The sequence below is a fragment of the Drosophila bipectinata genome, chromosome 2L (assembly GCF_030179905.1).
Source record: "Drosophila bipectinata strain 14024-0381.07 chromosome 2L, DbipHiC1v2, whole genome shotgun sequence".
NCBI lineage: Eukaryota > Metazoa > Arthropoda > Insecta > Diptera > Drosophilidae > Drosophila > Drosophila bipectinata.
In genome coordinates this window covers 8,069,950-8,083,197 of record NC_091736.1, presented here as the reverse complement: position 1 = coordinate 8,083,197, position 13,248 = coordinate 8,069,950, and the positions used below count along the sequence as shown (strand labels likewise).

The 13,248-nt window shown below is 41.1% G+C and overlaps 2 protein-coding genes across 4 annotated transcripts; both read left to right on the top strand.

Moving 5' to 3' along the window:
- The first annotated feature begins 632 nt into the window (after window positions 1-632).
- Window positions 633-3,441, top strand: LOC108133304 (alpha-tocopherol transfer protein). Of its 3 annotated transcripts, none has more exons than XM_017253157.3 (6): window positions 633-792; window positions 2,192-2,354; window positions 2,422-2,516; window positions 2,584-2,928; window positions 2,986-3,164; window positions 3,221-3,441. In XM_017253157.3, exons 2-6 carry the CDS (start codon window positions 2,219-2,221, stop codon window positions 3,336-3,338), a joined length of 873 nt encoding a protein of 290 aa, XP_017108646.3. In that variant the 5' UTR covers window positions 633-792; window positions 2,192-2,218; the 3' UTR covers window positions 3,339-3,441. The 3 variants fall into 3 exon arrangements, with proteins under 3 accessions (XP_017108646.3, XP_043067363.2, XP_017108645.3); XM_043211428.2 differs by having other exon boundaries at window positions 634-787; XM_017253156.3 differs by lacking the exon at window positions 633-792 and adding an exon at window positions 1,786-1,911.
- A 5,931-nt stretch (window positions 3,442-9,372) lies between these two features.
- tj (traffic jam) lies at window positions 9,373-12,848 on the top strand. The gene has a single exon (XM_017253384.3). It carries the CDS (start codon window positions 9,904-9,906, stop codon window positions 11,479-11,481), a length of 1,578 nt encoding a protein of 525 aa, XP_017108873.3. The 5' UTR covers window positions 9,373-9,903; the 3' UTR covers window positions 11,482-12,848.
- Window positions 12,849-13,248: the final 400 nt, after the last annotated feature.

Sequence of the window (13,248 nt, the reverse complement as noted above, 5' to 3'; positions counted from 1 at the left end):
ACGCATTTTGAGCGTAGGGGCAAGAATACCCTTCATGGTCTGACGTCACAGGGCTCATTGAACTTGTCCATCAGCAGATCACGTTCAGAGTGTTCTCCCGCATCCACAGTACAAATAATTTTTCGTTCGACAAACATCTCTCTTTTTTCTAAGTTGTACCCTATTCTGTAAATGAATGCATGTGAACGTTGGCTTCACTTAACCCTAAGTTTAGAGATTGTCTAGAATTAAAATGAAAGAAATTCTGGCTTAATTATAACCTATTGTTTTATTTATAAATTAAAAATACAATATCTTTTTACTGTTTTGTACAGATGACTAACTGGGATCTGGAGTGTACTATTTAAGTCTAAATCCAAAATATTTTAGCTTTACGTCTAATTTTCTCCTTGAATCATTGATTCAAACGACTGTTGATGCCGATAAAAAAAATGGTTCTAACTATTACATAATTCACACAAAAATAATATACCCTCTTTTTCCCCGAGTACCGGGTAAAAAACTGCTCAGTGATGCTGGTTACTCATTTTCCCCGTACTGGTTTCTAGTTATTATAGCTCGGAAATATCCATTGAGAGTTCTGGCCTGAGCTTGGGGCGCATAAATTGCTTTGTTCTAAAGTATCTGAGGCTCAGTTTTAGTGCAAACTTCTGCGATGCCACTTGTGCCAGCTGAAAGCGATCGTTGTTGACTTGGATTACGCGTCGGGCCATAAGCTAAATAAGCGTGATAGCCGGTAATCTCGGATCAGAAAAAACAACCACAACTTGGTTCGAGATATTACCTGGTAATGTAAGTGGAGACCCCGAACTAATGGGGTGATAAATCAGGTGTTGCCCGACGGATGGGGTTCACAAATAATTGCTTATTATTTAGCACATTAATTGAGATAGTAATTCTACAAAGTATTTTCGCTTATGTGGGGGAGAATTGTGTCGAGGGGGTTCATTAACATTTGAACCCGAGAAGAGACATGCAAAGGGTGGGCGAGTCGACACTTTAAAGTTGTATCGCTAGAAAATATCGGCTACACCCCCCAGAAAAGCGTGAAAACATTTTTGTAAGACGGAATTCGTAAATATGATTAAATATTGACCCAGGCACTTTGCACATCTACCCACGTGTTGTATATTTAGTGTGTTGCACTTTGAAATCGGGGTGTCATCATCGTAATCTGCGGAGTACGTGTTGGATTCGCAACACTGCAACGCCGAACCCCAAGCAACCTGATTAGGAATTGACGATTTGCTTCGCCCGCTTATCAGCGACCCGGGGCCGGTACGACGCAATCGTTTCGTTTGCGGGGATCAGACGAGGGCGAGGCTGGGTCTGTGACTCGAACAATGTTGGGATGTGGATGATGGGACGGAAGCAAACAATTACAGTAGGAATCAAAAATAGTTTCTTCATTTATTCTGTTAATTATACTTAATACTTATATTTGTAAAGTTATTTTTTTGTAAAGATTTATAAATTACGATTTTTAAGCCAGAATACAATTATTTTCAAATACTCTAAAACTATCTTAAAGGGTCTTAAAACACGTATTTTTAAAAAATAAGTGGTATTTTGACAGGCACACATAAAATAAAATTTTTATAAATAAAAAAAGTGAAAAAAATAAAATAAAATTTAAATAAAAATGAAATTTATTTTTATTCAAATTGAATTTTGTATCAGAAAGTAACTGAATTTTTGTCATACATCGTTATCGGTTGATTAGCTGTCTCCCTCCCGCTATCGCAAAACTCTGTCCTGTCCATTGTTGTTCGATTTCTACTTAATATTTAATGGTCCCATACATGTGTAACGACAAACAACATTTTGCATGGGACTGGGAACATTTGGCCTCATTCCGTCCGGGGACTCAGTTTCAGACTTGAATCCGATCGGATCGCAGCTCATCAAATGGTAAACAAAAAATCGAGCACCTCTATAAGACCATTAAAAGAGAACATATATTAATATTAATATTAATATTAATAATATACAGTGTAAAAATTGCAATGTCAAAGTTGAGTAGTGGCTAACAATGAGGCACGTGAGGTCGCATACGGTTATAAACGCAGTCCCGTATATGGAAACTCTATTAATTTTGAATAATTACCTGTGTTGTGTGAAAACCCCTGAGAAAATTGTGCGAGTGATATGTGCTAAAATAATGTTAAATGCTTTACTTTGTTTTATTCAGACGAACATCAGCAGTAATCCGCGCACTATGCCCGCTATAGAGCACAAGCTAAACGTCACCGAGGACGAGGTCCCGGAGCACATCCGCAGTCTGGCACAGGAGCAGGGCGAGTGCCAGAGTACTAAGGTCCAGACCATTGAACAATTCCGCAGCTATATTTTAGGTGGGTTATCCAAGCTAAAAGTTTTAAATATTTACGGAAAACCCCTTAAAACTTAAAAACCCCGTAGAACGAAATGAGTGCCAGCCCCATCGCAACGACGACAAATATCTGGAAAAGTTTCTGAGAGCACGATACTGGAAAATTGAGAATAGCTATAAATTAGTAAGAATGTTTATTTAAGAAAAACAAAAGAACTTTAACAAAAATATACTTTATCAATTTTTTAAAGCTATGTAGCTACTACAAGTTCCGGCAACAAAATAAAAACTACTACGAAAAGGTTCGCCCTTTGGACTTACGCCATGTTGGAGAATCAGACATCTTGACAGTGACGCCGTATCGAGATCAACATGGCCACAGGATACTCATTTACCGGTTCGGGTTGTGGCGACCCAATCAAGTGACTGTCGATGATATTTTTCGGGCTACAATTATTCTTCAAGAGCTTGGCAGCTTGGAACCGATCTCTCAGATTGTGGGTGGTGTTGGAATATTCGATCTTAAAGATTTGGGCTTTGAGCACTTACTTCATTTGAGTCCCAGCGTGGCCCAGAAAATGATTGCACTTCTTGTGGTAATAATTCAAACTTTCATATAAAACTGTTTTTATTTCATTAAGACTTTTTTGTAGACCTCCATGCCCATTCGTACATCCGCACTTCATATTGTGAACCAGAATTGGGTTTTTAATGCAGCTTTTAAGATATTTAAGCCTTTTCTCAATGCTGCCATGCGCGAAAAACTGTATATTCATGGAAGTGATATGAGTTCCCTACACAACCACATAAATCCGGAGCATCTTCCCAAGCGGTAAGTCTTCGAGTATCCTGTGACTTACAAGCCAAAAAATTGTACTCCTTTAATAGCTACGGTGGCCTGCACGAGGATTACTCTTATACGCTCTGGCTGGATATGTTGAAGGAGCAGTGTTCTTCGAACAATGTCCAAAAGGATATGGAACAATTGGGCTTCATTTTTGACTAGGACTCAGATTTAATTTATTTTAATATTTTTTTATAAAATTGTGTTCCATTTGGCACTGATGGTCTCTCACTAGATTTTATAAATAAGAAGAATGGGAAACATGCTCTGATTTTCTTTAAATGGTGTTTACGAGGTAAATGTGCTCAAGCCACGAGGTTATAATACCTGAGATTCTTACGATAAAAGATAAATCTCTGTCTAAGTTCTTTCTCTATAAAATTGATTCCCCATTTGAGGTTTGGCTATAGCAATTCGAGGTTAAATCTGACATAAAATTTAACGTTTCGCACATTTGCCGGCCACATAATCCCTTAAGCTCAGCCCGCCTGTGAACGAGCTCGAATGGAATCGGGCAATAATAATTTTGTCTAACCGAATCAAATGCGAAAACAGGACCCACAGAAAAATTTGTTCCGGTCAAGGAAACAGCGAGCTCGAACATCTTGGCCATGTTCGTTTTATGCGTTTCGTATGCAAAGTGGTATTTACATATGTGTGTGGGTGTAGGTGCCAGAGCAAAACATCCATTCGTCGTTATGGTAATTGAGTGTTGGACAACGCATAAAATGCAGTTGGCGGCCATAAATATGTTTGCACTCTCGTCTGGCGACAGGATGTGAGAGGGATGGCATGCTGTCGGAGAAGGCAAGAGCAGGACACTTCTTCTGACCGTTACAAATATGTTTGATATTTTTTATTGAATCCCGTATGACCCACCATCATCCCCTGCCACCGGAAGTCGCTGCCGTCTGTGTCCAGTTTGCAAACAAACGCTAAAAAACGTTTGGGATACCAGATAAACGTACTTATTAATCTGAAAATTAAACACTTGCTCTCTAAAAAATAACTTTATTTAGAATTGTCTACCTTAATAAGATAACAAAGGAGTTTTTTAGATCTGGTAACTGATTTTTGTATTTTTTAAAACAAATTTGTTTGCAGGGTATTAAAGCTTCGTTTCGCGCTTTCTACCCTTTTCATACGTCCGTGCTTCGCCCTCTGTTCAACGATAGTGAAATTGATTTTGCTACCGAGGGGTCTAGGTTTTGGCACTGTGGCTACTGGGGGATTTCTGGGTTGCCAGTGTCCGGTGGCTGTGTATGAGTGCGTATAAAAGGCAGCGACATTTGTGCGATTAAAGCGACAAGATTAAAAAATTTATTGCACAAATATTTATGGGGGACAGTAAGAGTGGCAGGCAGAGCCAAATAGAAAAAACAAAGCGGAAAGACAAAAAATACATATCCCATAGCCTACATTTGGGAGGCACGGTCTCTGTCCCGTTATTAGTTGACTTCTGGCCTCTGGCAACACGTGTGATGCCGTGTCGATAGCAAACTGGACATAATTTATGGCTAACAAACTGAATTTATTCGAATTTTATTGAAAAGTAAAAAAAGGGGAGATCTATTGGGCTATTGTGTGACAGGGATTCGTTTGCATTCCTTTTTAGTACAACATAATACCAAATTTTACCCTTTCTATCTATCTTGCTTAAAAATATCTTAAATTAAAATTGTATTAACTTGAATTATTTTATTTATTTAATTTTCCATTTTGTTTTGGCCAACTGTTATTATTTTGTAATCAATATTATTTTCAAGAACTCCTTTACTTCGCACCCAGCTTCAACTTCATCCTAAAATTAGCCATATTATCCAGACGACACATTTGTGGGCGTTTCCTTCTTTTCTTCGGTGACAACTGTCAGTTGGCTGTGTCAAACTGACAGTCGTTGACATCCGACAGAGTACCTGACCTTCAATTTTTCCAGCCAGGGCAAGGAGGAGTGGGGTGGGTTCCCAACCCTAAACGAATAATTGCTTCCTAATGAGCCGACAAGGGTGATCGACCAACTACTGCAACCCTCACTCACTCACACCCCAAATGTGATCTTCCCCCTTAGTGACATTACACTGTCTTATCACTGAAAGCAGTTTATCATTCAGCGATTGACAGGCTGAGCCAAAAAAAGCAAAACAATGGGAGCAAATAAATTATGTCCAGCGATTTGTAAACAACTACCAGGCCGACTCTAAACGGGTTCCAGAGGGGTCAGTCCATCTCCAAAGTTGGAAGGTTAAATTCCATAAATAAAGATGAAGGGCAGAATAATTGAAATATTTGCTGTCAATTTGTTGACTCCGGAAGACGCATCCGGCCCCGAGGCAAAGGTGTAAGCCGCATAAATACCTCCTCGTTATGGACATTGTTGTTGTGGCGCAGACACCGATTACCGCAGGTCCTGCGGCAGGACGCGTGCTGTTTGTTCAGCGAAGGACCACCCAAGATGATAAATGGCTGGGAAATATATTTTCCTTACACAATAGAATCTGCGAATGGGTGCGCCAAAGGAAATCATTGTGGATTATGTGAGATAGAGACATCAAAGCCGGGCAAAAGTGTGGTTAAATAATTGAGGGTTATTTTTTAAATTATGTAGTAAATTAAATAAAAATAGTTTAAAGCCCTTAATATTCTAGCCGAAGATTCCACTTTTTATTTGCGGTCACATGAATAGAGGGCTTCATCGATTCTGACTCTGTTTTTGTCGAAAAGTCCTTTTCTGATGTCAATACCCCCGAGTCATTGGCGACCTCCACAGGGAAGACTGCACTCGTGCTGTGATGTGCAGTGAAATGTGACGGGTTGAGCCTCTAGAATGATGCAAAGATTCGGCCTCTTTAGTCCTTTATTTGTATTTTTCAAAATTGATTTTTTGCTTTTGATTTACCAGAAATTATTGCGATAAAACACGACTTCAATTGAGAGACTGAGGGATGATATGGAGGAAGCGTGTGGCAAGTGCCGGCACCATGATAGACTTGGCGCAATCAATCACATCACCACATGCCAGACTTGCGACCAAGTTCGAACGCCTTTTTATTTTATTCGCGTTTCGCTGGGAAGTTGTAATGCTGCCTAATCCGGCGTAATAAACATTGTCAAATGCGTTCACATAGATGCGGGAGGAAACCATTATTGACGTCAACATACAAATCCACATCGTCATCTTAGTCAACAATTGAAATGCAATTGAAAAGAATCGCGTACAAATATTTGTACTTGGATTAAGGGACAGACAATGGGAGGCCCTTTGTAAGGAATGCAAATGAGAAAGGATAAATGTCGGTGAGTGCTAAGATCCATAATACAGCGAACAAAATATGAAGGTATAATTTTTTCGAATCTTTTTTTTCGTTGTTTTCTATTTTGTTTTCATCGTGCATAATGCGAAAATGAATGAAAATTTAGGAAGGTACCGGGAAACACAGCCCGATAGCATCATTAAAATATTAATAAAAGTTCTGGCCAGAACCATGTGTAATAATAATGTGTAATAACCTTCTATAATAATAATCTATATAATAAAAAAAACTCCATTATTCTATCAAGCATCCTAGTATTTTCTAAAAAAGTACAGCAAAAAACCTAAATATTGAACTTTTGGTATTTTTATTTGCATACTTTTAGGCTTGGGAGTTTTGTGCAAATAAACGATTTAAATAAACTTTCCAGCACGTGTCTGAAAGGCCTTTACAAGCAAACACTGACTTCTCGAGTCGATTATTAAAAATATTTTTAATTGGCCTCAAACAAATATTTGCACACCTTTAACCCTTTTGTAATAGGCAGAAGTGGTTCTCACACCTGACCAAAGTTCATCTACAATTTCCTTTTCGATGTTCAATGCTTCCACTGCCCCTGTAATCCCCCCAGTCCGCCGGAGTGACTAGAAATCAGTGCAGACTGTCAAATGGAGCATACAGAGGATAATTCGATTGTGTTCAATTTAATTTTGACAAGCTTCAATGAAGCCTGGTACTTTCCTATTTTCCCTCGCTACTGCTTTAGTCATACGAGTTTTCCACCCACAGCAGTTGATTTGATTTTGTTTTATGTTTTCCTGCTGGCGGAGATCCTAAGAAGCAGCATGTTTTATCCTCCTCGAACGCCCCCTTGTCCGCCCTTTTTCCAATTCTTTTCGACACAACAATTGCGTGCAGAATGGGTGTGCCGGGAGTGGGGTGCCACTACCCCCACGAGCAGAAAGTGAAACAAAGTTTTTGTGGTCACTCCATGGGCTTACAAGAAAACAAATCTGAATAGTTATTGGAAGGGGAGATATCTAGGTTATTGAAGATTTTTTGGTGGCAAAATATTGGTTAGTCAAACAAAATCCAAATATGTTCATAATTAGTAATTATAATTACTCGTAATATTTTAAAAAATAATTTTATTTATTTATTGTTTTAGTACAAACTATTTTTTAGCCCAAAATCTCTCAAGAGCTTGTTAAAATTTAACCTAAATGTTGTTTCTAAACAATCTTGGGGGTCCATATTTCCGATAGGTACCCTACCCTCCCCCACCGCTTGACAAACCATACTTGTTGCTCAAACAGCCCACCAATCTCGAGTTTATTACATTAGAGAATTCTGTTTGCCCATTGAGGCCAAAACACTTCCACAAAACAATGCAAAAAATAAGAACGAAAAAAAACTATGGCTAAGAAAACATACTCCAAATTAAAATAAAACAATAAAACCAGAGAACCCCGTGTCCAAGATGGGATCGAGGTTGGTAAGGTCCCGAGTCCGTTTTTGCTGGCTCAGCAAGTAAGTGCACCTGTGCACTGTGGAATCCTTTACCCAGAGCAAACACACAGATACTTAGATACTGCCCACCACACGTGCAGCTGGTGAGGAGAGTATTATATACGAGCCAAAACAAATCGAGCGACTTATCTCGGCTAAAACATCTCACATTGACTTATGCACTGGAAAATGGAACAGCGGACGAGGCCACACAGGATGTCTGGCCGTGTGATTGTGTGGGTGTAGTACATGAGCATGGCTGAGTGTGTTTTCCGCTATTCTTTGTATTCATATCCATCTCCCTATCCGTTTCCATTGCCACTTCCCGTACCGCCAACTTCTTAAAGCAATGGCCAGCCAAATAAGACTGGAAGTTGCGAATGCCGCTTGGCTATGTAGGAATTTCTGTGGTAGCTACTCATAAATATTCACAAACATACATACAAAGAGAGCCACGCACACACAAGCAGACAGCATGGACAAGTGGGCGGAGCCGATAACAGCATAAGGTGTATGGGTATCTGTACAACTATGGGTGGTATGTGTGTGTGTTTGCCATTTTTTATGCGCTCCATGGCAATTCAAAAACGCCTACTTCAAGAGTTCTGCCAAAATGAACTGAACAACAACAGCCACAACAACAATTGCAACAAAAAACAGACCAACCACCAAAATGAGATCCCAGGAGGCAACGAAACTCAGATGGGGGAGACGAAAGCCAACACGGGTATCCGGGACATAACTATGAGCTTCTGCACAGTAGCTCGTGAGTGCTTGTTAATATTTGGGATAATAGCCTAAAAACTATATGATTTTTTAATTTCTTTGTCGTATATATTTTTTTTACCAATTAATTTAGTCTAATTAAGCAAATAAACCGTTCTGAAAATATTTTGTCGAATTCCTTGCCTACATTAGAGGGCTAAAATGACACAGTTATAAATAAATATTTTAATACAATAAAATTATTATACTCATTATTTCCTCTACCTATAGATTCACTAATTTAATATTTTTATGAGGCATTTTAAGATTTAAGATTTAATATTTTATAGAAATAGATCCCAGACTTAAGTGACACTGTGCAGTGCAGTACTGAGAGCTTTCTCGGCTTGACTTTGGTTGCTTTTTGCACAATAAACCAACAACAATATGGTTCAAAGGGTGCTCGAGAGCTCGTCTCTGGCTTATTGCTCTCCGCTCTCACAAGCTTTCCATTCCGCTTCCACTTCCAGCAGGAGCCCTCCGGGAAAAAGCCATCAGCGAATGGCGTGCGAGCTTGGATTGGTTGTTGTTGTGTTGGTCGGTTTTTTGGCCCGACGTTTGTGTGTCGGCTTGTGACACTTGCCGTGAAGTTGTGTGTGTGCGTTGAGGTCGGACGATGCGCGCGTCGTAGTCATTCTGCCAGCCCCAATCCAGGGAACAGGGCTCCGGCCACCCTTCAGTCCAGTCCAGCGCCGGATCCGGAGTTCAGTCGCCACCGTTAACTCTTTCAAATTGGACGCAGCGAGCGGCGAAAGCGCGTTCGCGACACAAGCCAAGCCTAGTGAGCGAGAGAGGAATAGTTAGAGCGAAAGCGAGATATTGCCTATGGATATTGCATCGAAATAATAGTGCGGATAGTGATCGTTGCATCTATCAGAATCAAATAATAAAACCATAATTAAATCTAACTAAAAAAAATTTGAAATTGTCACAAAAGAAAAGAAAGAAGTCCTCTAAAGACAAATGAACAACTTTTCATAAAAACGAAAACAATAATAATACCCGAAAAAAAAACAATTAAAATAGGTATTTACTAGCTATCTCTGACAGCATCAATTCCAAACAGTTTTTAAAAACAAACTTCAAATTTCAAGTGTCCGTGTCCCGGAACGTGTAGTTGACCCTCGATTACGCCCGCATCCCGCGCATACGCTTTGCATGTGAGGCCCCCAATCGACCTTCTTCGGTCCCTGGTCGATCCAATGAAAATGGAAGATCCCACCATAGCCGACACGTACGTCCAGGAGTTTGATCTGCACCACCTGGAGGTGGCGGGGGGGCCAGGAAATGGAGCTGCAAGCGGCCACCCGAATTCAGCTGCCACGATCACTGCCATCGGTCATGTAAAGCGGGAGGATCATAGCCCGCCCCAACCTGTGCCGGTCAAGTGGACCACAGTTCATGGGGACCCGGCGAACCCGGAAGATGTAACGGAGCCGCTGGCTTTGGCAGGACCAGAAGCCGCCGGGGCCGTGGAGGTTTCCCCGTCGCCGCACATAAAGCTGCGTTCCTTTTCGGGTCATCACCAGTGGCATATGGATGAGCGCCGCCTGCAGCCCCTGTCCCCACCGCCCGAACAGTACGGGCCGTTGCCAGGCCAGGCTATTTTAGTGGCCACATCCTCAGGCACTAACACGGCGACCGGTGTACCTGGCGGTGTGCCGTCTACTCCGCCGGAAACCCCGCCAGTAGTAGGCTCTCCCACGGGCAGTAGTAGCTGTCCGGCTCAAACATATGCCCACCATTATTCCCGGACGCCGGGTACCTCTGCATCCGCTTCCGCCTCTGCTGCATCCGCCGCCTCAGCGGCAGCTGCTGCCTCTGGAGCTGCGGCCGTCAGTGCCGGCCTGAGCCATGACATGATGTGGCTGACGAACTCCATTCGTGCGGACCAACAGCCGTTGGATTTAAGGCCCCTAGCATATCCAGGCTCGCAGGAGGAAGCTGAGGAATGGGACCGGCAACGAGAATTAGCTCTACAGGCGGCGGCGGCTCACCACCATCACCACGGGCAGCCGCTGATGCAGGCACAGCACCATCCGCACGGACCCACCAGTCATCCTCATCCGCACCAGGTGGTGCTTCAGCAAGCCAAGTATCCGCATCACCACCATCACCACTTCCACAACCTGGAACTGACGCCCATTAACATGCACTCGAATTCCTACGTTGGCTCCAACGGAGGATCGTTCACGCCCACTTGCCTGCCTCAGGTTCCGAGCAATGGAAGCGGTAGCACCAGCAGCGGAGGCGGTGTTGGGGGAGGAGCGGGACAAGGTAACAGCGTTTCCGGCAGCGTTGGGGGTGGATCATGTATGATTACCCGGGCCTCGCTTCAACCATGCCGACCGCTCTCCGCCAGTTCGACGAGATCCTCAAACAACATGTCGCCACGAACGTGTTCCGGAGCTTACAGCAATGCCACACTAGAGGACTGCATCAATGATGACATGCTGACCACACTGACAGTGCGGGAACTGAACAAACGACTTCACGGGTGTCCCAGAGAAGAAGTGGTACGCCTGAAGCAAAAGCGTCGTACCCTAAAGAATCGAGGTTACGCCCAGAATTGCCGATCCAAACGGCTACACCAGCGGCACGAGCTCGAGAAGGCCAACCGGCAACTGAACCAGGATCTGCATAGGCTGAAGTTGGAGTACTCGAGGGTGTGCCAGGAACGGGACGCACTGATGCAGCGTCTGCAGAGGGTGGGTGCCGCTGGAAATGGCGCCGCAGGCGCCACTGGTGATAGCCAGAGTTCCCAGGAGTTCTACCTATGACGCCAGCTGGCGGCGACCAGCGGCTCCTCGTCATCCTCCTCCGCATCGCACCACCAGCAGCTCCACCTTCAGCATCGGGGACCGCAATGGAACAGTCAGCAGCTGGTCAACTAAGAGCGCTTTCAGGTAGTAGGAAGGTATTTCCCTAGGACAGTTATTTTTTGCGAAGGCTTGCAACATAGTTTTTTTAGTTTGCCGAACTTTGGTTAGAGGTTTTTATTCTTACAAACGACAATATGAAAAATTAGTTTCAATACAAAATGGTCCAACCTTTTAAACTTTTCCTATAATTTTATATAACTTACACATATGTTATTTTAAAACATGTTCCCAATAAGCTAGGCTTTAAAACTTCTCAGTTCTCAATATCATTTGAAAAATATTGACGCTAATCCTAATTAATCGCATATCATTTGATTCATTTATTTAAAAACATTTCCATTACAAATATGTGTATTAACAATAAGGGTTTTGAAAGAAATGTAGTTCCGGAAAATCACCCCCAGCTACCAATTCCGTATAATTTTAATTGTGACAATAAATTTCAATTGAATTTAAGTTTGCGTACTTTTAAAGTGATCGATAGAGATTGATGTACATGTAGGTAGATTGAGATAGAGAGAGAGTGCACGTTTGGATGGAACTTTTGCTGATTATCAGTCTGACTAAAGCGAGGACCGATTATGAGAATATTTATTCAAACTCGTATGTATAGAGAACAAACATTGTATAAAACAAAGAAACAAAAACAAGAAAAGTGAAACACACTTGCTGCTTCTGATTAACGATCGCTACTTTATTACAAATTACGAGTTAGTAACACACGCTTATTTGTTAATTAGTTCTAGCCTTAGTTTCTCTTCTAGTATTAAGCGAGAGCAGAAGCGAATAATAATAATAAATATCATAGTTGCGACAGTAGCACGCAGAGTTGTTCTCAAAGGTCGTGTTTCCGTTTCCGCTTTAAAATCCCGTTGCCAAGCCATCAGCCGTCAAACGTCAAGCAAGCAATAAAATCACCAAAACTAAAGGTTGTATTATGTTTAAATATTTCAAACTTAAGAATCCGAACGTATGTATAAAGCAAATCTCAACTCTGAAGTAAACTAAAGCAAACAAATCCTATACTATGTAACGAGCACTCGATGAGAATGATAATGGCAAATGTACATACACCTACACATATATTTAAGGTTTTTGCAAATCAAATTCAAATATCGCTCTTTCTGAAATCAGAAGAGGATCATGAATCCTGAATGCAACTAAACGAATGATAAAGAATTAAATAAAAACAATTGTGAGTAGTTGATAAGTGTGCATAAAACAATTTAGCAATAAATAAATCTAAATTAAAAGTAATAGTTAAATAGTTGTCTTTTTATTTCGAGTTTGATGGTTTCGATTATAAGAATTATGGCAAACACGTAAGTAAAATTAAAAATGTATTAATTATTTACATAAAAATAATTCCATATAAAATAGCATTGGACACCCTATGGGTCTGTTACGTAGGTTTTAGAAATAAGAATGGGTAAGAATAGGTATTTTAAAATTAAGTGTACAAGTGTAAAAAGTAAAGAAGTGAAATCATCTAAGAACATTAATTTATAGCTTACTTATATTATTAATCAGGATCTTCTCCTGAGATATTATCACTGCAAGCTATCTAAGCTGAAATAACATCCTCTTATTATCCGACTATACCAGAAATTTATGATTTTGCTGCTTCACCCGAAGCTAGCTTTTTTACTTGGTTTAAAAATACTA